General features: G+C 42.3%; 1 protein-coding gene across 4 annotated transcripts in view; it reads right to left on the bottom strand.

Annotated features, from left to right (window-relative positions):
- Positions 1-1,745: 1,745 nt before the first annotated feature.
- The window catches only part of EWSR1 (EWS RNA binding protein 1), a 28,278-nt gene continuing 7,184 nt past the window's right edge, over positions 1,746-22,839 (bottom strand). For 2 of the 4 annotated variants that reach the window (XM_007170740.2, XM_007170743.2), the window contains 13 exons: positions 18,773-18,959; positions 16,505-16,672; positions 14,185-14,396; positions 13,079-13,259; positions 10,274-10,311; positions 9,708-9,740; positions 9,266-9,384; positions 5,198-5,327; positions 4,242-4,364; positions 3,624-3,786; positions 3,102-3,199; positions 2,338-2,590; positions 1,746-2,148 (listed from right to left, as the gene is read on the bottom strand). In XM_007170740.2, the coding sequence (XP_007170802.1) occupies positions 2,109-2,148; positions 2,338-2,590; positions 3,102-3,199; positions 3,624-3,786; positions 4,242-4,364; positions 5,198-5,327; positions 9,266-9,384; positions 9,708-9,740; positions 10,274-10,311; positions 13,079-13,259; positions 14,185-14,396; positions 16,505-16,672; positions 18,773-18,959 (1,745 nt within the window). In that variant the 3' untranslated portion in view covers positions 1,746-2,108. The remainder of the gene's footprint in view (positions 2,149-2,337; positions 2,591-3,101; positions 3,200-3,623; positions 3,787-4,241; positions 4,365-5,197; positions 5,328-9,265; positions 9,385-9,707; positions 9,741-10,273; positions 10,312-13,078; positions 13,260-14,184; positions 14,397-16,504; positions 16,673-18,772; positions 18,960-22,839) is intronic. The other 2 variants (XM_007170741.2, XM_007170744.3) reach the window with 1 other exon arrangement.

Raw genomic sequence — 22,839 nt, 5'->3', positions numbered from 1 at the left:
GGGTCACGGGGCCCTGAGGGAGGCCAGATCTCATGGGTCATGGCCAGCGTGGCAGGAGCCTCCGGAGGGTTTCGAGAATGGTGAGGTCAGTCAGCCTCTGGGGGGTAAGGGCTAGAGGGGTGGAGGGAAGCTGGGAGCCCTGCGAGAGGGCCGTGGGAGGCATGGGTGTTTCTGGTGCTGCGTCTTGGAGAGCCTGATGGTTTGCTTTGGGGTCTGAGAGAACAGGAGTCAATGAGGAACTCCAAGGTTCAGGATGAGGGGACAAACTCTTCCACTTGCTGAGAACGGGGTGGAGGGAGGTGCGGGGCAGGATCCAGCCCTTTCAGCCCATCAGATCCCGGGAAGAGCTGGCACTTGGGAGAAGGGTGGGCGGTCAGCCAAGCAGTGAGGGGTCAGAGGTGCCCTATCACAGCCTGGGAGCTCCTGTATTTAGAGGTCAGGCAGAGAAGGAGGGCAGCAGAGGCTGGGAAGGCACCACCAGTGATTTGGTGACATGGAGGTCGCTACTGTCTCAGCAGAGGCAAGACTGGTTGGAAGTGGTTTCTAGGAAGGGAGAGGAGGTGGATGCCGAGCAAACAGTAAAACGGCTTGGTGGCTGGATGGGGATTAATGAGGGGTAAGGGAAGGTTTTCCAAAGGTGCAAGCGCAATGTGTATTGATTTGGGAAATGGGCTGGTAATGCAGAAAAAGAAACAGGAAACCACAGAGTTGTATGTAAAGTACATCCAGGTGGGCTGGGGAGAGAGCAGAAGACCCAGGGTGAGTGGTCAGACCTTGGGGCCAGCAGGGTGCTGTGAGCAGTGTACCCGCTTCCCCAGGCCCTGCTCCCACTGGGCAGGGGATGGAAGGGAAAATTCACTCCAAACCCTTGCCCCTTCCCCTGGCTGAAGGTGACAATCTCTCCTTGAGCCTTAGGACACTAGCTTTGACTGGGTGGGTGTGTTAAGGCCAAAGTTAGTTTCTTGAGCGTCTGCCTGGGGACACATTTATGGATTAAGTTACAATTGCTTACCTGGAAAATGGCTTTTCCCAGATGGACGTGTTAAGAGCCTTGGATCTTTGAATGACTGAAACCTACTGGCCTGCTTTGGATACTTATGCGGCTCCAAGAAGAGACCAGACTGACCACAAGGCCAACAGGTGATGGGTCTGGGGCTCTTCACATCTCCTCCCCGACAACAGAAATGTGCTCTGACCCCACACAAGGCAACGAAGGCAATCTTAACCAAGGCCTCCATTTTAGTCTTAGGCTGTTTACCTAATTTTCAAACTCTAACCCCATAACATCAAGGAAGCACAATAACCAACCACTACCACTTGAGTAGGAAATATAAAAACGGTTCCCCTCCTTAGCTGTCACTAAGGCAGACCTGCATCCTGAAGTGTGTGGAGCCTCAGAGGCCCACCAACTCCACCACTGCTGGGAGGGGCGTTCACAGAGGGCCCTGTGACCCAAAGCTCCCTCAGAGGGCTCCCAGCCACGGATCCCCAACACAGTGCCCCCCACTGCAAATCCGACAGACCTGGGCTATGACGTCCCCTTGAGACACGGCTCAGGGTCAAAGAAGTGACACTCGAACCCCCTTTCCTTGCCAGCAGCACCGTGACCAACACCGCACTGTCACATCATCTTGACCGTTCAGATTTCCTCACACATGACGCTTGAATGAGCTGTGATCTGGGGGGTTGGGGGCATGCTCCAAGTAGATGTGCAGTGGCTGCAGAACAGAGGCCGAGAAGGATGATGGTTTATAAACATTTGGAATTTTATTTAAAAAAAAAAAACATCACAACCATGAACATTGTTACAGTTAGAGAGGCCCTCTTGGTTCTCCACAATGATAACTGAGCATGCTCACAAGGGATTCCCATTGTTTAGTCTTAGTTAGTTAAACAACCATCTTTAAAAGAAGGAAAAAAAAAACTCGGCACACTACCATTTAACTTGTTTTAATGTTTCTTCACAAATGGTGAAAAATACTAAAGTACAGACAGGAATAATCATAATGTTGTGGCCAACATTATAAATATGGAATTATAAATTTAAAACATTTTCTGGTTTAAAAAATAAATCTGGTAGTCAATGCAGCTCTGCGGGGTCTCTGCGTCTAGTAGGGCCGGTCTCTGCGTTCCTGACGGTGCTCGCCTCTGCAGGGCAAAAAGGAAAAAGGGGCAATGTGTTAAAATGGGGAGAGGAAAGGAAGCCCTTCCACAGCCCTGAGCTGAGCTTCCTGCCTCATTCGCACAGAGCGGGTGAGACCTGCTCCAAAGATGGGAATGGCCTGCCGCCCAATGGGCCCTGTCCTGTGCTCCACAGCTGATTCTACCACCACATACTTATCCATTTTTCCAGGTCCTCCACGCCCGCCTCTTCTTCCTCCCATCTGTTCCATCAAAGGTCCAGGGGGTCCCCCAGGGCCACCTCGTCTTCCTCCACCAAAGCCACCACGGTCCATGCCCCGGGTGCCACGGAAGCCACCTCTGTCTCCACCACGGCCACCTCTGAACATCCCACCAGGACCACCTCGATCCATGAGGCCACCTCTTCCTCCCCGCATGCCACCAGGGCCACCTCTGCCACGGTCACCGCCTAAAGGTAAAGTACAGGAGAGGCCAGCTCAGTGCTAAGACAGAGAGAATGGGTGAATGCAGAGGTCCCCTCAGGATCTGCTGTCTTCCCCCAGAGCAGAAACGGATACTTACTCACCCGAACACCTGGGTCACAATTTAGAACTGATGATGGAACTACAGGTGACCCTTGAACAACAGGTTTGAGGTGTATGGGTCCACTTATACATCGATTTTTTTCCCACTAAATATAAACTACAGTACTACATGATCTGAGGTTGGTAGAATCTGAGGATGTGGAACCACAGATATGGAGGGAGGGCCGACTAAGTGGATTTTTTTTTTTGACTGCACAGAGGCCCGGCGCCCCAACCCCCGCATTGTTCAAGGGTCAACCGTGTAACTTAAAGAGCCACAGTGTCCAGGGCTGCACTTGCTGAAATCACCAACCTGGTCTGGGCAGCTGAATTTTGTTTACCAAGCCCACCAAGTTAACACAAGAGGTTTAGTGCCAAGAAGCTGAGGGTACCTACCCGGGGGTGGGAAAGGTGGTGGGAGGAAGCCTTCAGGCTTTGGGGCCTTACACTGGTTGCACTCTGTTCTCCACGCAAAGTTCTGGTTTCCACACCCCCTGCATAAAGTTACATCACAACAGTATCACTTATTGAACAAGTGAAGGCACCACCTGAGCAGAAACCACCATAATCACTGAATCCTGGGGTCCAACACCACTAAGAGGATCAGTCCACAGAAAACGGCTTTTGAGCCGTAGCCTCAGGCAGCAACACACCATAGCACCAGAGTTTGATCCAGCAAAGTGTCTGTACAACCATGTGGGCCTGAGTCGAATGGACTGTGACCTTCTCCCGAAGGCTCCAAAACAGCCGGTAAAGGACCGACTAGGCCACCCCCCCCCACCCCCAGCAGAGCCATCAGGGTCATCATTACGCTCCTCCAGATGAAAAGAATCCAGCAGGCCTCTCCAGAATGGGGATGGAGCAAGATGTAGGGAGACTGCACTAGTAGGCTATCAGTGTGCCCGGAGAAGTACATACGGATTGGGGCACTGCCAGTCTCCAGCTCGGTGCTGGACGTTTCCTCCTCCAGACGGGTTCCCTCGGGAACCGCGGGGCCCTCTTGGTGGGAAGCCTCCTCTGTCTCCTCCACGGCCTCCCATGCGACCCATGGGTCCTCCAGGACCTCCTGGGCCTCCTGGACCTGCAATAAGAAAGCATAAACCACCTCTTTGCAGCACCAGATGTGCTACAGGCATACGTCTCATGAAGGGACTCAGAGATCACAGCTGTCGCTGCCCCATCACCTGGCCCATACTTTCCCACAGACCCGAGGGCTAGTCACTGTCGTCACTGCAGTTAGCTCCACAACAACTTGAGGAGGGCAGATGAAGAGAACAGCCCAGGGCTAAACCCCAGGCAGCGTGGTTCCCTGGGGATTCCAGCCTCCCTGACCAATCAACCCATCCTCTTCTTTTTCTTTCACTCCCACCAACTTTTACCGTCAGCATCCAATAGTCTAGTATCGATTCTACACACCTTTTCAGTATTGCTAATGGGCTTGCCTTCACTCTAGAAACCAAGTTCCTCAAAGACAAGTGTACTAAAAAACTTCCAAAGCAACACAGAAACAGCTCAGAGACAGTATCCAGTAAATACCTCCTCGGAGCGGCGGCGGCATCCCTCTGCCCTCACGGGGGGGCATTCCTCCCCGCATGCTGTTCATTGGAGGCTTCTTCCGAGCAAGAGAAACTTTAAGTTTGCTCCCTTGAAAATCCTTCCCTGAAACAAGATTAACAGAACGCCAATTACTCCCAACCTCCAACTCTTAGTCCCCTTGAGGGACTAGGCAAGGTTAGATGACTCCTTTTTCACCAACCCCACCTTATTATCAAACCAACCATTCCTGCTTCATCAAGTGTGCCCACCCATGATGTTCCCTAAGATTTTTACAGGCAAGGCCAGAAAAGCCTTTAAAAGAAACAAACAGAAAAACAAAAAATAGGGTGAGAAGCAAGGACAAGTAGAGCAGGAAGTGGCCAATAGAGGAGAGGCAGAACTTTCTGACACTTTAAAGTTGGTTTTGTGTGAAGTCAAATTCCAGGATCAATGTCAAAGCCACATATATATGTAAATGCAAATGTATATGGCTGAGATGTCTGTGGGACTTTCTGCACCTCTGACATCTGTGCTTAGAGAAGCATTGCAACTTTAGCATGAGGCTTTGAACAACGACTGAAAGTAAGGGATCTCTTAACCCATGGTCGGTGCTCGGGCCCTCACGTGGCTGAGGGGAGCGCGACAAGCACTTCCCAGCAGCCATCCAGTGCTCCTCCAGGAGAAGAAAGAGGGTCTTCTTGCTCCTTTGGCTCTTGAGGTCCTCCTTCCTGCCATGCCCTATAGCCACACAGAAGGAGAACCTATCTGTCCCTGGTCCCTAGAACCACTTGAAGAGAACAACATTCTAACAGCCAGAATTAAATACATCAGAGCAAGACCCTTTCTTAACCCACAAGTTGACACAGGCAACACTTGCTACCAGACCCTCTGTGTGCCCCAGAGGAGGCAGAGCTAAGAAGGCTAGGAGCACACCCTTGTTGACCTAGGGTTCCTACCATCAAACCACTCGACAGCAGTTTTGGCAGTTGGCGGGTCTTCATAGGATACAGTAGCATCGCCTTTGGGCTTTCCTGTTTCCTTGTCCAAATAGATATGGATCATGGGTTGTCCAGTCCTCTTGTTTATCTAGGCATAAAATAGCATAATTAAGCTGTGACCAGAATATACTAGTTTTCAGGGGAAAAAATCCATGTGAAATTTTTTTCCCCATCCAAGTTCTTTAAACTGTCAAAAGCAGTAAATTTTCCAGACACACATTCAGAAGGATGTTGTTATAGTTTATCTCTGAGTGGTGGAATTATGGGTAACTTATTTCCTAAATAGCTACCACAACTCTGTACTTAGAAGACTTTTCCTCTTAGATGTGTTTCATCATAAAACCAAAATAGGTTTTATCATAAAACCAAAGTTCCAAATTGTGTAAATGAACAGTACAGGTCCCACTCCTTCCCCAGCCACCTTTTCCTGTGTCCCTGCACCTGCCCCAGCACCCTGTGGGTCACACTAACAGGCACCCAGTGAGCAGCCACCTCTTAGGACTCAGTCAGGCTTTGATGCCATCGTATAAGACACACATCACATAAAGTAAAAATTACCCTGAAATCATTAAGTACAACATAACAGGGCTGTGAGTGTGCTAAAAGGAGTCTTGATTATCTCAAGTTCAACACAGCCAGTTTTTCCTCCAGAGACAGAACAGGTGACTAGTTTTTCAGCTCAACACCAGATGCAAGTGGCTTGAATTCAAGAGCCACACTGCACAAGAATATGGCTTTATGTGTTTTTTGCATATGATCAAACTCTTATCTGCATTTATAAATAAATTATTATATATATATGTGTATATATATATATATATATATATATATATATGCTGATACCTATGTTTCACATAACACTGAAAGGAAATGTGGTGAAACAGTGGTATGAATGATGGGGTATGTCAGTTTAAAATCTGTAATTTTACAAAACTTTGATAGTAAACACTGCTTTCTTAACTACAAATAAACCCCACATACCCAAATAAACAACAACATATAAATCACAAGTAGAGAGAAATCTCCTTATATGATTTAAGATTTACCAAAATCGCTGAATCAGAAAATGCCATTCAAAATAGACCATTAATTAAAAAATAAATCTAAAAATAAAATAAAGATCTGCAAAACTTTTAAGGAGATTGGCTTTATCAAAGACCTAATGAATGGAGAAATACAATGTTAATGGGGAGTGGGGGGCGGGGAACTACTCAGTACTATAAAAATATCAATTCTCCTCAAATTCTTATTCAGTGACTTCCCCACAGTGGTTAAGAATCCGCCTGCCAATGCAGGGAACACGGGTTCTATCCCTGCTCCAGGAAGATCCCACATGCCATGGAGCAACTAACCCCGTGTGCCACAACTACTGAGCCCTCACGTGCAGCAATGAAGACCCGATGCAGCCAAAATAAATAAATAAAATTCTTACAGGTTCAGTAAACATCCAATAGATTTTTGTGGGGTTTTTTGCCGCTCTGCACAGCATATGGGATCTTAGTTCCCTGACTAGGGATCAAATGAGTGCCCCCTGCAGTGGAAGTGTGGACGGCTAGGGAATTCCCCCAATTGGGGTTTTTTAAGGAACTTAATAAACTGGTTCTAAAATGTATGTATATATATAGAAGAGCAAGGAGTAAACAACAAAACATTTCTGAAGAAAAAGAATAAAATGGAAGAATTTGCCTTACTAGGTATCAATATTGAGCATAGAGTAATTAGCAGTGCTACTAGCATAGGATCACGCAAATTAGCCAAGTATACAAAACAGCCAAGAAACAGCTCCAGGTAGAGGTGTACTTTCTATGTGAAAGCATTATATACCACCAGGGAGAAGATGGCTCTTTCAAAAGATGTTGCGGAATAAAAGGTCTTGCAAATGGAAAAAAATACACAAACCAGTAAGGTAATGACCTCTAAGTTCAACTACAGTAAAATTAAGAACTTCTACTCATCAAAAAAAAAATGAATAAGTGGGCCACAGGGAATTCCCTGGCGGTCCAGTGGTTAGGACTCTGCCCTTTCACTGCTGAGGGCACAGATTCAATCCCTGGTCAGGGAACTAGGATCCCGCAAGCTGTGTGACACGGCCAAAAAAAGAAAAAAGTGAGCCACAAACTGGGAGACCTGTATGTGCAACAAAGACAAGAATCAGCATTCAGACAATAAAGAACCACTAATAAATCAACAAAGGACAAACAACCCAATGAAAAATGCATACAAAACACAAACAGGTATTTCAAAGAAGATAGTGTGCCATTATAACATTATTAATGATCAGGGAAAAGCGAATTAAATTACATTTCCATTTTCTTCTACCAGATTAGTGAAAGTTAAAAAAAAAGGTGATTCCCAGTGAGGGTGTGGCAGGTGTGCAGTCAGAGTGCCAGTGGGAGTCTAAGCTGGTCAGCCAGACAGTTATTTTGAGGTTAAACACTGTACACATCGTAAGAACCAGCAGTTCTACACCTGGGCATAGTGGGTTCTCATTATCCGTGGATTCAGATTTGCAAATCTGCCTACTCATCAGTATTTTGCCTACCAAAATCAAAACTTGTGGCACTTTTTGTGGTTACTTGCAGACATGCACAGAGCGTGAAACACATATTGCCAGATGCACATGTTCCCAGCTGAGAAGGAACAAGATGACGCTCTCCCCTCTCGTTCTAGCTCTCTCTAGAAATGACCAGAGGACAGAGACCGGGAGAATGGGACAGTGTTCTGTAAGAAGTTCTGGCTCTGGGACTAAATGGATGAATATGAATACCAACTTGGGCAAGTCTCATTTCTGAATCTTTTTTTCTTTGTAAAATAAAGTGAGTAGGATCTATCAGGATGAATTTTTTTAGAATTTATGATTATAATATATGTGAGATGTGTATGTGTATATGTGTACATACTTCCCCCAGGGACAGTGGCTCAGCATTCACTAATTCAGTGTTTATAGTGATTTTATAGAACTTAACTACCATGAATAACAAGAATCAACTATATACACAATAGAGAAACTAGCACACCAGGAGATAGGTACAAGGACATTCAATGGAGCATGGCTTATAAACTAAAAAGTTAGAAGCAGCCTGTTAAGAGAATTTACGAATAACTTGTGATATATTTATGAATGAAATACAAGATGCCCAGACTTTTGAAATTTTGACCTAGGGATCCCCCCCCCCCACTTCTCAAAATCCGTTTCTCTTAGTTTTCCTCATCTAATTAATAACCCCACCACCATTACAGCAGCTCAGACCAAACCGTTCTAGCCACACTAGCTTCTTTGAGTTTGCCAGGCAAGCTCCTGCCTCACTATTCCCTCCACTATTCTGAAATTATTTCCCTGCTCCTAGTGGCTCTGTTCCTCATTTTATCCCTGTTCTATCTTGCTGTATTTGTTTTCCTCCCTAACAATCACGATCATTGAACATAGCACAACTATATTCCTTTTTACAGTATGTTCCCCACTATATGTAAACTCCAAGGGTTCTTATCTGTTTGTTCCCAGTATACTGCCTTACAGTAGTGTTTAATAAATACTCTTCAAAATTATGTAAAACAAAATATTACTGAGGACACATCTATAAAGTAAAGAAAGGGAATGATAAATTTCAGGATGGGAGTTGAGAGAAGGGGTAAAACTGGGAAGGGAAGACATATACCAGGTACTTCAAAGGTACTCATAAAGCCGTACTTCCTATGCTGGGATATGGATACGTAAGTGTTCATTATTTTTAAAACTATGTCATATTCTATATTTCACAATAAGTAATGTTCATGTTAAGTAGTCTTACAATTAACATGATAATTATAAAAATGACCCTGAGTTATCAAGTATGCTTAAATCATGTTTAGCTTTTCTTTTCTATAAAAAATTTTTGTTTTTTGCTTTTTGTATTTTAAGGAGCAAACCACAGTATGGACAGTCCAGAAGGAAAAGTCAAGCAACTTCAGAAACTCTCAAGTCAATTCTCTTTAAAATGCTCTGTGGTTGAAAGATCTGCCAAATCACATGGTTACGCTTTTACTTACCTTGACAACTCCACACTGCTTAAAGAAGTCTGCCAGATCATCTAGAGTCACATTGTCACTTAATCCTTGCACATAAATTGCACTGTTGTCACAGTCTTCATCTGGATCTACAGGTGGGCCTTCCAGAGAAAAGTAGACAAAGGGAGTTATTGTCATGTATCCATAAGGGCTTATTAACCAATGGTCACTACTGCCCACTGGTATTCATCACAAAGCTAAGAGAACTACCAACCTTACTAATAAGAATGACATGGAACTCTTGGTTTACTTTATTTTTGTTTAAGGTGGTTATGAGTAGTCACTCATGATAAAGGAAGCCCCAAACTGCTCTTGACAGCAAGAGCATCCCATTGATTTACCAGGCTGTTGAACCCCAACACGCACTTGCTTCTGTGCTATTCATTTATAAAGCACAATATAAAAATCAGGAATTCGGAATTACCTAAATCAAGATCTGGTCCTTCGTCCATGGGTCCTGCCAACCAGGAAAGATCATATAAAATACTGTTAGTGCACGTCTTGCAAGCTACAAACCTTACAAACACACATAGCTATCTACTACACCACCATTTGATGGGGCTTCATTAAATTCAAAATGACCCGCACTGCTAAAATGGAGCAGTGCCCCTTTAACATTTGTGAAAGGTTTGCTAGGGTTTGCTTTTTCTTTGCTGGTTTGCTTTTAAACCATTAACCAAATACACTCTCAATGCTTATGTGCCAAATTAGTGTTAAATTTAAGTCAAATTTTTTCCTCCAAATAAACCAAATTTTAAAACTGTATTCTCCCCCATATTACAGAAGCAGCTGCTCAATACTTCAAGTTACCCTTCGTTTTGTAACCATAGGTTAACCTTATTACCCCTAAGACAATGCCGGCAGTACCCATTAGTCTCTTTTGTATAGATCATTTTTAAACCGCTTATGAAACTAATATAAAATTATAGTTTTCTAAAAACTGACGGTATTTTTTTTAAACACTATCCATGGTAATACTCAAAAACTTACCACCAGGCTTATTGAAGCCACCTCGCTCTCCAGCGCTGCTGGGGGGATAAACGAAGAAATGAAGGCCTTTCCCTTTAAAAGCCAGTACCGCTCTGAGCCTTGGGGGGGCTCGTGGGGAAGAAGGGCACTGGCTAAACACATCTCCAAACAATGCATCTCTCTCATCTTGTCACTATGCCTTTCTTCAGGGCAGCTCGCTCAAATTTCCTTTATATACAACCTTGCTCGTCTGATTGTACACACCACTGTGGTTGGTTCCTTTCATTTCGGGGGGCTGGTATTAATAGTGCAATACTTGGCAAACTGGGGGAAAAAATACATCCCAAACACCCACCCCGTCAGCTGAAAAACAGGGAGAGCTTGGTGTGGAGAGAAGTAGCAAGCTGGGGTAACTGCTGTGATGAATCTTTTCATGTTCATAAAGGTGCACCCTCAACCTCTCCCAGGGGAGAGCCAAGTGAGGCCCCGGGCTTCCTAACAAGTCACAGTATATAATAAAGCAGGAGACACCAAAGTAAAGGCCTACAACACACACCAGAGGACGCATCCAGCCGATCTTCAGCATAAAGCCATACATTTCAGGGCACTAATGGGTTTAACAATCGCTGTGAAAGGAGAATTTACAACAAATACCAAGGCTCCACGGACTGGGGGTGCAACTTTATAGACATATCAGTTGAAAACAATGACAATGGCAGTATAAAATCACCGCCTTACACATCTTAAAGGGGGAAGAAATATGAATTGGGCCTTTTTGTTTTTTAAAAATTAAAGGCAGCTCCTCAGTGGGAGGCCCTGAGCTTTTTCTAACCAGTATTGCACCTTTAATACCTGAATATACAATTTCAAGCTGTTGCATGCAGCTTTGTTTCCTTTTTAAAAGTACACACCATAAAATGTTCTCTCTCTTTAAACACAAAAGTTTACACTTTAATGTTACACAATTCTAGAGTATTATACCTCCTCTGGTTCATTACCAAACAACAAGTATGCAGTTACCAAAGTTACAGAAGGATTCCATTTATACAATGAATACATTTTGTTAAAAATATTCTATGTATATTTTTCCTCTCCATATGGACACCGTGTCTAGTCCCACTTTTCATTATGCTGCCGGCTGAGTACTGAGTACGGGTACTTTTTAAGTATTGAAGTGTATACAAGGCTCTCACTTTGTAACCTGTAGCATATAAATGCGACAAAGCATGTTAAAAAGTTTCCACGTTTAACAGCCAACGAAAATATCAAAATACTGAGGCAATGAAAAAGGGCATGTTAACAACATTGAGTGCCTTACCTGCAGAAGACACTGAAAACCATCACCACACCACAATAAAAAAGAGGGGAGAGGGGAAAGCCCTTGTCCTGTCCCCAAAGGATCCAACCGACTGCTTCACAGTCTGTTGAAAAACCTATGAGGAAAGCCATGATGTTTTCTATGGCTTCAGGAGAGACTTCTCACCCAGAAAGAGGGAACCCCTCTACTAGCAAAGTCTAGCAAAATTAGTAGAATTATTACTTCTGGAGAATTAAAATGAATAAACTTGAAATTGGTTTTGCAATCAAAAAATACTAAGGATTCTAGGTGATTGGAAACGTGATGATAGTGATTTCAAGTGTCTACATCTACTTAAAACATCCATAAAGGTGAAACCTTTATAATGGAATGACATTCTTCAAATCAGAATATTAATTTTACTTTATACCAAATTATTCATAAGTTTTTGCATCTTGTAAAATGACTTTCTTCCAATAAAGATTTCACCGAAGACTTTTTAAGTTATGCAGAATATGCAAAACAGTATTTTAAACCAGTATTGTTCAATAGTAAACAGACTGCTAATGTAAAAAATAAAGACCAACTTTTTAACGTATTTAATCTTGAACTACATTTCTAAAGAAATTCTATTCAGTTTTTCCTTGAACCTACAGTGGCACCAAATCCAATTTATACTTACATTAACATTCTGCATAACTTTTTAACTATTTATATAGGGACAGAACACACACAGAACTAAGCCTTCTGGATTATGTTAACCAACATTATACCTCACCTTCATCAAAGTATAGACACCAGAAAGGGAAGAGGGTATGGGAGAAGGGAGGGGAAGGGCAGGCACAAGTAGCAGGGTTATGTTACTGATCTAAACAAAGTTTTCTAAACCAGACTGTGCCATAAATTAAAACGGTCAAACCGATTTAGACTTCTCAAAATCTCCAATGGGAAGAGTGATCCCATAATTATATACATTACTCTTCAAAAAGCTATTGGACTTCTTGTGTACCAGGTGCACCTCAGGCCATAGTTCAAGGGTTATGGGACCAAGATCTTCATCATTATGTTCAACAGTTCCGAGTACAAAAAGAAGTTGGGGACAAACATTGTGGAAGACAGCTGCATTCCTTTTTTGCAGTATATATACCAGGTATTTCAAGACAACCATTCAGAAGCAATTAGTTAAATACCTAGGGTTGTTATAAGAGTTGTGTGTGTTCCATCCCAAGTCTATTACCCACAGAGGCTTTTGACCTCTGGAAACCATGAAGGGAACTGAAAGCTCTAGTTTCAAAACCATTCTTTGTTCTCCCCATCCCAACCAAGTAGATTGGCACTGAAAAAAGCAAACTGCCTCTATAGATATGCCACAGAGATGACATTTCCATGTTTTGGAAGATGGCTTGGGCTCATCAGATTATCCATGGAAATGCAGAAATAAATTTCTTATGTCTTTCAGTCCCTTCTTGCCATTGAAAATCCTATGGATGAAACAAAATTAGGTAAAAGGAGAAAAGGTTTGCTCTTACCCCATTCCACCGCGTCCTCCTCCCCGCCCACCTCTGCTCATGCCTCCACGATCAAATCCCCCTCTTCCCCTGCCCCGGTTATCAGGGCCACTCATGCTCCGGTTCTCTCCTGGTCCGGAAAATCCTCCAGACTCCTGCCCATAAACACCCATGCTACTGGGGTGGTCCTGTCGGAATGAACCTGAGGAAAGAGTCACATCTGTAAGCCGTGGACCAGCATTTACACCACTGCCTGTTGTACTTTCTCCTGGAATCATAGAATTCTCAACTGCAAGGCACAAACCAAGGTACCATCTTCTTTACACCTGATTAAGCACCCCTGATCAGCAGGCTTTTTAAAGTTCAACAAGAACAGCTGGCTCATTAAGGCTGAAGTAACCTCATATAGTTCGTCTAGAATAGACCACTCCCAAACAAAAAAAGGACTCTGGTCAACAGTTTACAGGGTTCTGTATCCTAAGATGTCTTTAAAAAGTTGCTTCTTTAAACCACACTCAAGAAACAAAAATGGAGCCAGGTTTCTTGGGGGTTGCTAAGGGGTAGTCTCCATCAAGTAGCACTACTCATCTCATTGTCATAATGAGACATACTCAGAATGGAATTTAGTTAAAAGAAACAACAATCCAGGTAGAGATTAAACTGTGAAGACAGTTTTTTGAGTTTTTGGTTGCTTTTCCACATAAAATTGTAAGCATTCTGTGAAACTTTTTTTTGTTTGTTTTATGAATGTAAACAAAAACAAAACACAGCATTTTGTTAACTATCAAAATTGCAGTAGTCTTCAATAGCTACCTGCTCACTCTCTCTTAATAAGCTGGGGTGGGCAGGCCATAAGAAATGCTGGCTTCACTCACTGCATATAACCTCCCCAAAGAGAGCAGGGCTGGCAGTCTACAACGTTTTCTCTGGTCAGTTACAAACTCTCTTTTCTTGTAAGGCATAACTAATAACAATTAAATTGGAGAAAAGCCAGGATATTAGCCAGGATATGATACCTTCAAGATGCATCCTGGAGTTCAAAAGTACACAATAGTAAAGAGCATTTCCCCATTTCAGAAACTCCAAACATAACCATTCTTATTTGGTTTTCTCTCTTAGCAACTCACTCTGCTGCCCGTAGCTGCTGCTCTGTTGGCTATATTGACTTGGAGCCTGGCTGTAGGATCCAGTTTGGGGGGGGTAACTAGTGGGCGGCTGCTGCCCATAGCTGCTTTGTTGACCATAGCTACTCTGTTGTCCATAGCTGCTCGGCTGCCCATAGGTGTTCTGCTGGGAGTAACTGCTCTGATCATAACTAGTCGGTTGTGTAGAAGAATAGCTGAAAGTATAAAAAAAAAAAAAAAAAAGAGCTTGTTAGAAAGGAGAGACTTGTTATTTCTTCTAGTCCCCTAAACATGAGACATTAATAGTACATGGCATAGAAATCCTTAAAAATGCAGTTACTTTCTACATATTAACATACAATGAATTTAAAATAAGCAAGTATTTTTGTATTCAGAATAAAGCTCTGAATGGAAGGGAGAGGGTATTATTAAAAACAACCCATCTATAAAATGTACAACCCTAGAGCTTCTCCTTTACCCCCACCCTCATTAAAACAATAGTTATTCTCAACCAAATTCAAGGCAAATTCGGGAGTTTAGGTGCTTCCTGTATTAAGGGAAAAATAGGCAGATGTGCTGCCAGGCAAGGTTGCCCCAGCAAAAAAGCACTGAGAAAAATGAGGCAGTTAAGTGCGGTATTCAGTTCTAAGGCTGCCTCCAATAATTCCCTTGAGTGATGACAATTTTTCTGAAGCTAAAAGGCCACTTGGTGTGTGTTTGGCCATTTTTCTCTTGAGGATAAGTCTAAGTTTCAAATTGCTTTGGTATGTATACAGTTTCAAACTTTCAGACATGCCTGATCATCTACAAAATCTGGGCATTAATAAAGAAAAGATGGACAAGGAAATGTCAGTATCAAGGCGTTGTATGAAAGATGAGTTATTACATTGATATTCATCTTCACACATGTCAACTACAGGGCAGGGAAACTAAACAAAGATACATTCTTACACAGAAATAAAGCTTGAAAGAACTGGTTTTAAACTCTGGATGAACCATCATAATGAAAAACCAAAAAGACAACACATTTTACAATTTTAATTCTAAGAACAACAATTTTAAGTATCACCACCTCCCTCACCACAGCTGTAAGTATTCAAAGGCCTCTCTTCACACCAAGTGCACCTATTCCACTAGCCAGATTAAGTGCTCTGAGCATGACAGCTGTGGGTGGGCCCTGTGGAAGAACTGCTAGAGCCCTGCCCACTGCTGCTCCAAGCTGAACAGAGACACTTACCAGTCAGTTGTATTTGCTCATAAGCCTGCTCATGTCTGCTGTACTTTAATGTATAAACCAATGAAATGAGTACAAAAAGGGGAACTGTTAATTCTACCAAAACTAAGTTAACACTTTAGGACACAATTCAGACAATTCATTTGAAAACTTGCATCAAATTAAATGTGAGAACTTGCAGTTCTTCCTCTACTTTAAAGAAACCAAAACTGGACATTGTAGCTGCTGGTGTGGTTAATGTACGACAAAATACAGAACAAGTAAAGTCTTAGTCAAAAGGAGGGGCCTTGGCCTAACCGTTAAAAGGCTGGTGCATGGACTTTCCTGGTGGCCCAGTGGTTAGGAGTCTGCCTGCCAATGCAGGGGACACAGGTTTGATCCCTGGTCCGGGAAGATCCCACATGTCATGGAGCAACTAAGCCCGTGCTCCACAACTACTGAGCCTGCGCTCTAGAGCCCACGAGCCACAACTACTGAGCCTGTGTGCCACAACTACTGAAGCCTGCACGCCTTGAGCCCGTGCTCCGCAACAATAGAAGCCACTGCAATGAGAAGCCCACGCACCGCAACGAAGAGTGGCCCTCACTCGCTGCAACTAGAGAAAGCCCGCGCGCAGCAACGAAGACCCAATGCGGCCATAAATAAATAAATAAATGTATTTAAAAAAAAAAAGAAGCCTGGTGCATGAATGAACCTTTAAATATAAAATGATTAAGGTGAACTTTCTTTTTTCGAAAAAATAATGCCCTGCACTTTACCCAGCTCAAATGCATCGGAGAATGTGGCTTCTATGGTTCTGTTTACCTGCTTTCATTGTTTCTCATCTGAATAAACTAAAAGAAAATAATTAAAAGAAAAAACCTAGAGTGATAAAAACGTATTTAGAGAAGAGTTTTTGACTGTCAGGCACTGCTATCAGAACTTAGGACTGAGGTTTTAATGTACAATATGTGGTCAGGCTTATCACTGGGAGAGTCAGATAATGTAGCCCACCTGAGGAAGCAGAAGCAAGCTGGTCAGCCTGAAAAAAATCTGTTTTGTTATTCTACTAGCTCACTGGCCACAAGAACAAGAAATGAGAAGACTGACCTGGTAGGAGGATAGGATGGTGGTGCCGTGACTGGCTGCATGGGGTAACTCCCAGGTACCTGGGGATAACTGTAGTTACTCTGTCCATATCCTAGGCTGGGCTGGTTGTAACCCCCTGTGCTAGATTGAGGTTGACTAGTCTCAGCGGGTTTGTTACCATCCTGCGGTCTAAAAGGAGAAATAAAAAAGTGAGACTTCTTTTTTCTCAACCACAAAACTCTTGGGTAAGAACTCTACAATCTATGAGCAATAAGCAATGTTAGTATTGAGCTTGGAAATATATACAATTGCAAAGTGAACTACATCAAAACCCAATGTCAGTCCAACTGTTTCTGCTGGAAGACAACACTAAAGATGGGGGAGACTTAATCTCATCCACAGAAGAGACATCAACATGCTCCATTCATTCTATATCAGCAGCTACAAAAGGCAGTTACAATACTTTGTGCTGCCCATTTAAGAGATGTGGGAGGGGAGGTGGTTTGTTCGGGAAGAAAATGCCTTTTCTCAAAAAGGACCATTAGAGACAAACAAGAAACTTTAACAATAATGCAAATTCTGGGTCAGAGTAACATTTACATAAGTCCATGGCATTTATAAGTTTGGACAATCTGTGGGTTTATGTTTCTTTTTATGTTTCTCATCTATTAAGAACAGACCTGAAAAAAACATTTCCTAACTTGAACTGCCATAAATTAATCTAACCCTGCCTCAGTCTCCATAATGGAAATACCAGAGTAGGGCAGGGACACACATAGGGATGGAGACAGACAAACACACACACTCCTCTCACGCTCAGGTGAACTGGAAAACATCCTTGTTAAGTGATGAAACCCAATCTTAATCCCAAGGAAAAAAAAGAGGTTTCTATAATCCCTTTACCTTAACAGTTTATAACAGGGTTGTAGCAAAATGAGCATATGCTATTTTAAGCAAAGCCCAAGAATCAGCAGGCAGACCAGGGAGGATGTGGAAGCACTGGTTTCTCCAAAGAGCTGAAACGGGTCACAAGCCCCCTCTTTCCAGGGGAAAAGGGAGTAGCTATCACTGATCACAAGACAGCTGTTATAAAGTGTTAAGGATCGAAAAATTAAGAAAAAGGAACCAAAAAGGATGATTTATTCAAAGACCAATTAGTAATATACCCCCACCCCCCAGCTATGGCTTGGATATACTGTTGCAATGGAGCATCAAACGGGACTTCAAACATCTGAGAACACTCTAGGTCAACTGAATTGGGACCCTACAGGAATCAGCTTAACACTAACCACTGCACAGGCTGTCTAGAAGAGGTAAACTACCAAGTAGCTCTGATTACTCACTGTGCATTTTAGAAGTAATCTCATGAGTGTTTGCCAGAGCTAATTTCTTACCTCTACAGCAGACAAAAAGTCTAGGTTACAAGTTGATCTCTTGTTTACTCCCTAAAAAGTCTTCTTTCAAACCACAATTCAATGTTCCTTCAAGACTGTATGCAGAAGCCACCTAAGTGCATTGCCTAAAGCAAAGACCTGAAATCTTCTGTTAAGTCATAATTAATACTGTTTACTTGCTAATCAGTCACGGAGTATGAACTTTTTTTTTTTTTTAAACATCTTTATTGGAGTATAATTGCTTTACAATGGTGTGACGGAGTGTGAACTTTGCTCAAATATTCACCCTATAGCAGGGCACCCAGTTAAGAATTTATACTTGCCTGGGATATTTAGATTACCAAGCCAATACATAATACAGAGAAAATCATGTCACTAACGTTTGACTTCTGGATATGGATATACCCTTTACTGACAACTGGATCGTGTGACTATTTCTTGAACCACATGATTCTACCCCCTACCCCAACTGTGAACTACAGTGTTTTTCCCAAAGAGAAAGGTGTTACCCATTTACAGGGTCAATAAAACCAAAGGTAAAAGCATCAAAGTACAATTCTATCAGTTGTTCTGTTGTGAGGAAACCACACTCAATTTTCTTCTGGGTTTAGCAAAGTAAATACAACAGCTTCCTCCTACCAGAAAGTCCACTCTCCTGAAACTAGACAACCCCACTCAGTGACATTCCTCATTTTGGCCCCTGGATGGCACCATTTCTCTACTAAATGAAGAGTACTGTTTGTGGTGTGACTGTACCTGGTGAAGAACAATTAGTTAACACCTAAGTATGTGAGTAAGCATTACAAAGGAACCAAGTCATACATTCTAAGTGAGGCTTGCTCTCTTTTCTGAAAGCCTGAGGTTGCTGCGTTCGGAGTAGGTGAGGGGGCCTTACCTTGCAGGCGCGGTGGCTGCTGGCTGCTGCCCATAGGCTGGATAAGCAGGCTGAGTGCCATATGCAGACTGAGCTGCATAGGAGGCCTGGGTAGTAGTGACTGTAGCAGTGGTGGTATCATAAGCACCAGTGCCGTACCCCTGGACAGGCTGACTGTATGCCTGGGGGGCAGTTGGAGTAGAATATCCTGGAATAAAGAAGAGCTATGTCAGATTTCTGGCTCTTCAGAGACCTGCCTAGACACTCATTAACAAGACAATCTGTAAACCACCTACTTTCAACCATCATGATGTTTAGCTCCTTTAAATATTTCCCCTTCAGTAAAAATAGCAACAAACCAATATTTAAAGCCTAAGTTCTCTGAAAATACTCAGTTTTCAGCAAAGCACTGTCTCTTTTGCTCTAAACCACACCTAAAAGAAAGGAGGAAAGAGAGTAGGCCATAGAAAGTGCTGGTATAGAAAAAAGGGCTCCCTTTGCCCCCACCTCGAAAGCATTCAATAGGGGACAAGTCTGCTTTCACTAATTCTATACTCCAACAGGAATAAAATGTCCCAGAAAGGGAAGTAAAAGGCAAATGACACAACATCTTTAAGTAGCTATAAAATAATGATCCAGGTACAAGTTTTAGCATTAAAACCTATCATTTGGAATTATTTGCTTTCAGCCCCAAGCATCATGGGCAGTTCATTTAAGGAAACTGGAAATTGCAGAGAATATGTGTTTAATTTTCAGTGAGATGTTAACAATTGATTAAACACTAAGAACTGCTAATTTTGTTTCGGGTAACAACTAAGAAAATGCTTGTAACCAGCACTAAGATTTGAAATGGCACATTAGTAATAAACACATACTACAAATTATATTTGCTTACGTACATATGACCAACAAAGGTTTTCCCTATTTAACTTTTCTGATAAATTATTTTAAATTAAAGTTAACATTCCCAAAATAAACATTGAAAAGGTAAATGTTTTTCACATAATAAAACCATTTGAGATTCTAAGCTCGTCATCAAATTACCCACCTCATTTCCCTTATTTACCCACCGCGAGCAAATGAGTCTTTTTCCTGCTCAGCAATACTGGAGATGGACTCTGCAGCCCCCTTGCTATTTCCCTAACCAAATATTACAGACCTGCTGTCACAGGTGTGCAGAGACCAAGCTAGGCTCTTTCCCTAGTTCCTGCCTCTGCCAAACCAGGCAGGATCCATGCCCTTTCTTTTCTTTCTTTTTTTGCCGTACTGCTCGGCTTGCAAGATCTTAGTTCCCTGACCAGGGACTGAACCCAGGCCCTGGAGTCCTAACCACTGAGCTGCCAGGGAATTCCCGGGATCCATGCCCTTTCACCTGGAACTTGGGCTTGGAATGTGGCAACTCCCACCCCTGGACCTGCAGCTCCTAACTTGCGTCCCTTTCCTATAAGAAGTATTATAACCTTTCCTGGTGCTTGGCTTCCCTCCCTCCTACTCCTCCCTCATGGTCAACGAGCACAAGTTAAGCCATGCAATAAAAAGTTGGGTCTAGCTGTCCGCATTTATGTCCATCAAAGAAAAACCCAAATCTCACTAAAGTAAAAATGTTTCAGTACTTAAACTTCAGTTAGAATAAAGTGTCCTCACTATATACACAAAAATAAATACAAATACCAACTTAGCCAAATACCAACAAATACCAACAGCCAAAAACAAATACCAACTTCCCTTGGTACAATCTAAAGTGTCATCTTTTGTAGCACAGAGTATAATACTTTCTTCTCCATCTCAAACATTTTAGGGAAATTCTGAAATTAATTATACACATATTTCCTTCTCAAATATGTTGGGCTGAAGTGTATATGAAAGCGTATTTCACAGAACAGGGAGCCCCAAGCACTGGAAGTTTTTCGAGTTGGCATGTTATTCATCTGAACTGTTTATTTAATTTAAAAGTTCTTTGCAGAATCCTAATGTCAACCACATAAAGCACTCATTTATTTAACTGGAATCTAATTCCACCTACTCTATTACTCCTACACAGATTTTTTTTTTCCCTACATGACAGGCCATCTATAAGATTTACAAGAAGAGGACTTCCCTGGTGGCACAGTGGTTAAGAATCCACCTGCCAATGCAGGGGACACGGGTTCAAGCCCCGGTCCGGAAAGATCCTACATGCCGCAGAGCAACGAAGCCCGTGCGCCACAACTATTGAGCCTGTGCTCTAGAGCCCACGAGCCACAACTACTGAAGCCCGTGCTCCGCAACAAAAGAAGCCACCGCAATGAGAAGCCCACGCACCGGAATGAAGAGTAGCCCCCGCCTACGCCAACTAGAGAAAGCCCGCAAGCAGCAACAAAGACCCAATGCAGCCAAAAATAAATAAATACAATTAAAAAAAAAAAGATTTATAAGAACAATTAAAAAACAACAACAACAAAAAAAAGTGACAAGGGCAATAACTCGTGTCATAAAAGTATCCAGCAACAGAGCCTTGCAGTGCTAAAGATTACACTAATAGACACTGGGTTAATAATCTTTTTTTTAAATTAATAATCTTTTAATTAATTGTAGTACCCACACAAGCAGCCAATCAAAATGAGCAAAAATTAAAAGAGCAAAATGATTTAATGACAGTAAAAAAGACCAACAGCAAAAAGACAACATATCTACTATGTGTTGATAAATTTAAGGAAAAAGGTAGTAAGAAACATCACACAAACCAACCAGAATTTTTGTTCAACTTCAATGATAAAAACTAAAGTCTAAGATTTCTATTCCAATTAATGAGTTGAGATTTATATAGCTCCCTTCTCATGAAGCTTAATTTTAAAATATTCTAGAAGTGTCTTTTTATATTTCTTCCAATAATTATCCAATGACTTTTTTAAAAATAAATTTATTTATTTATTTTTATTTATTTATTTATTAGTTTTGGCTGTGTTGGGTCTTCGTTGCTGTGTGCGGGCTTTCTCTAGTTGCAGCGAGCAGGGGCTACTCTTTGTTGTGGTGCGCGGGCTTCTCACCGTGGTGGCTTCTCTTGTTGTAGAGCATGGGCTCTAGAGTGCGCGGGCTTTAGATGCGGCGCGTGGGCTCAGTAGTTGTGGCTCGTGGGCTCTAGAGCACAGGCTCAGTAGTTGCGGCACATGGGCTTCGTTGCTCCGTGGCATGTGGGATCTTCCCGGACCAGGGGTCGAACCCATGTCCCCTGCATTGGCAGGCAGATTCTTAACCACTGCGCCACCAGGGAAGCCCTATCCAATGACTTTTATGTGTAAAGGCAGTAAGAGGTAAGGAAAAAAGTATTAAGTGTTCCTGAACCTACTTACTACTGTCAGGGTCCTGCTTGGTTTGGTTCAGCCTCAATTTGCTCACTAGGTTTAATTTTAGTTCCTACACTCCAAAAGTTGATGGAAGAATTTGGGGAGATATGAAGGGTAAACTACATAAACTACATAAACTTCCATAAACTACAAAGCAAAAACATGGCTCCACAGAATCTAGAAGGCTACTGTATTTCCTATAAATGACTTTATCATGTTCTTATAAAATAATCCAAAGGCTCCAAAGGCTAGATCTAAGCTGTATTACTTCAGATGATACTTATTTTTAAAATAAGTTAAGGTCAAAAAGATACAAAACATCTAGTTATAATAAATCAGTCATGGGGATGTAATCTGCAGCATGATGACTACAGTTAGCAATACTGTATTGTATATTTGAAAGTTGCTAAGAGAGACGATCCTAAAAGCTCTCATCAAAAGGATGTGTGGTGATTCATGTTAACTAGACTTACTGTGGTGATTTCACAACATACACAAATATTGAATCATGTTGTACACCTGAAACTAATGTTATATATGTCAATTACATCTCATTAAAAACATAATAGCTTGAATATAAAGTTCATCTCACAATTTCAAAATTCTGTGCTAAAAATACAAACTGCAGAGTCTCAGTTCCAGCTTTTCCTACAGTTGCCAACACCCACAGAAAGTTTAAACATTTCCCATCCTATTCAATGATATGCATTAATGAGATAGATTAGGAAATACTTCCCATCAAATCCAGGACATTGTCACGAAGTG

The sequence above is a fragment of the Balaenoptera acutorostrata genome, chromosome 13 (genome assembly GCF_949987535.1).
Source record: "Balaenoptera acutorostrata chromosome 13, mBalAcu1.1, whole genome shotgun sequence".
Classification (NCBI taxonomy): Eukaryota; Metazoa; Chordata; class Mammalia; order Artiodactyla; family Balaenopteridae; genus Balaenoptera; species Balaenoptera acutorostrata.
The sequence above is the reverse complement of the archived record's forward strand: the minus strand, read 5'-3'. Positions and strand labels throughout refer to the sequence as shown.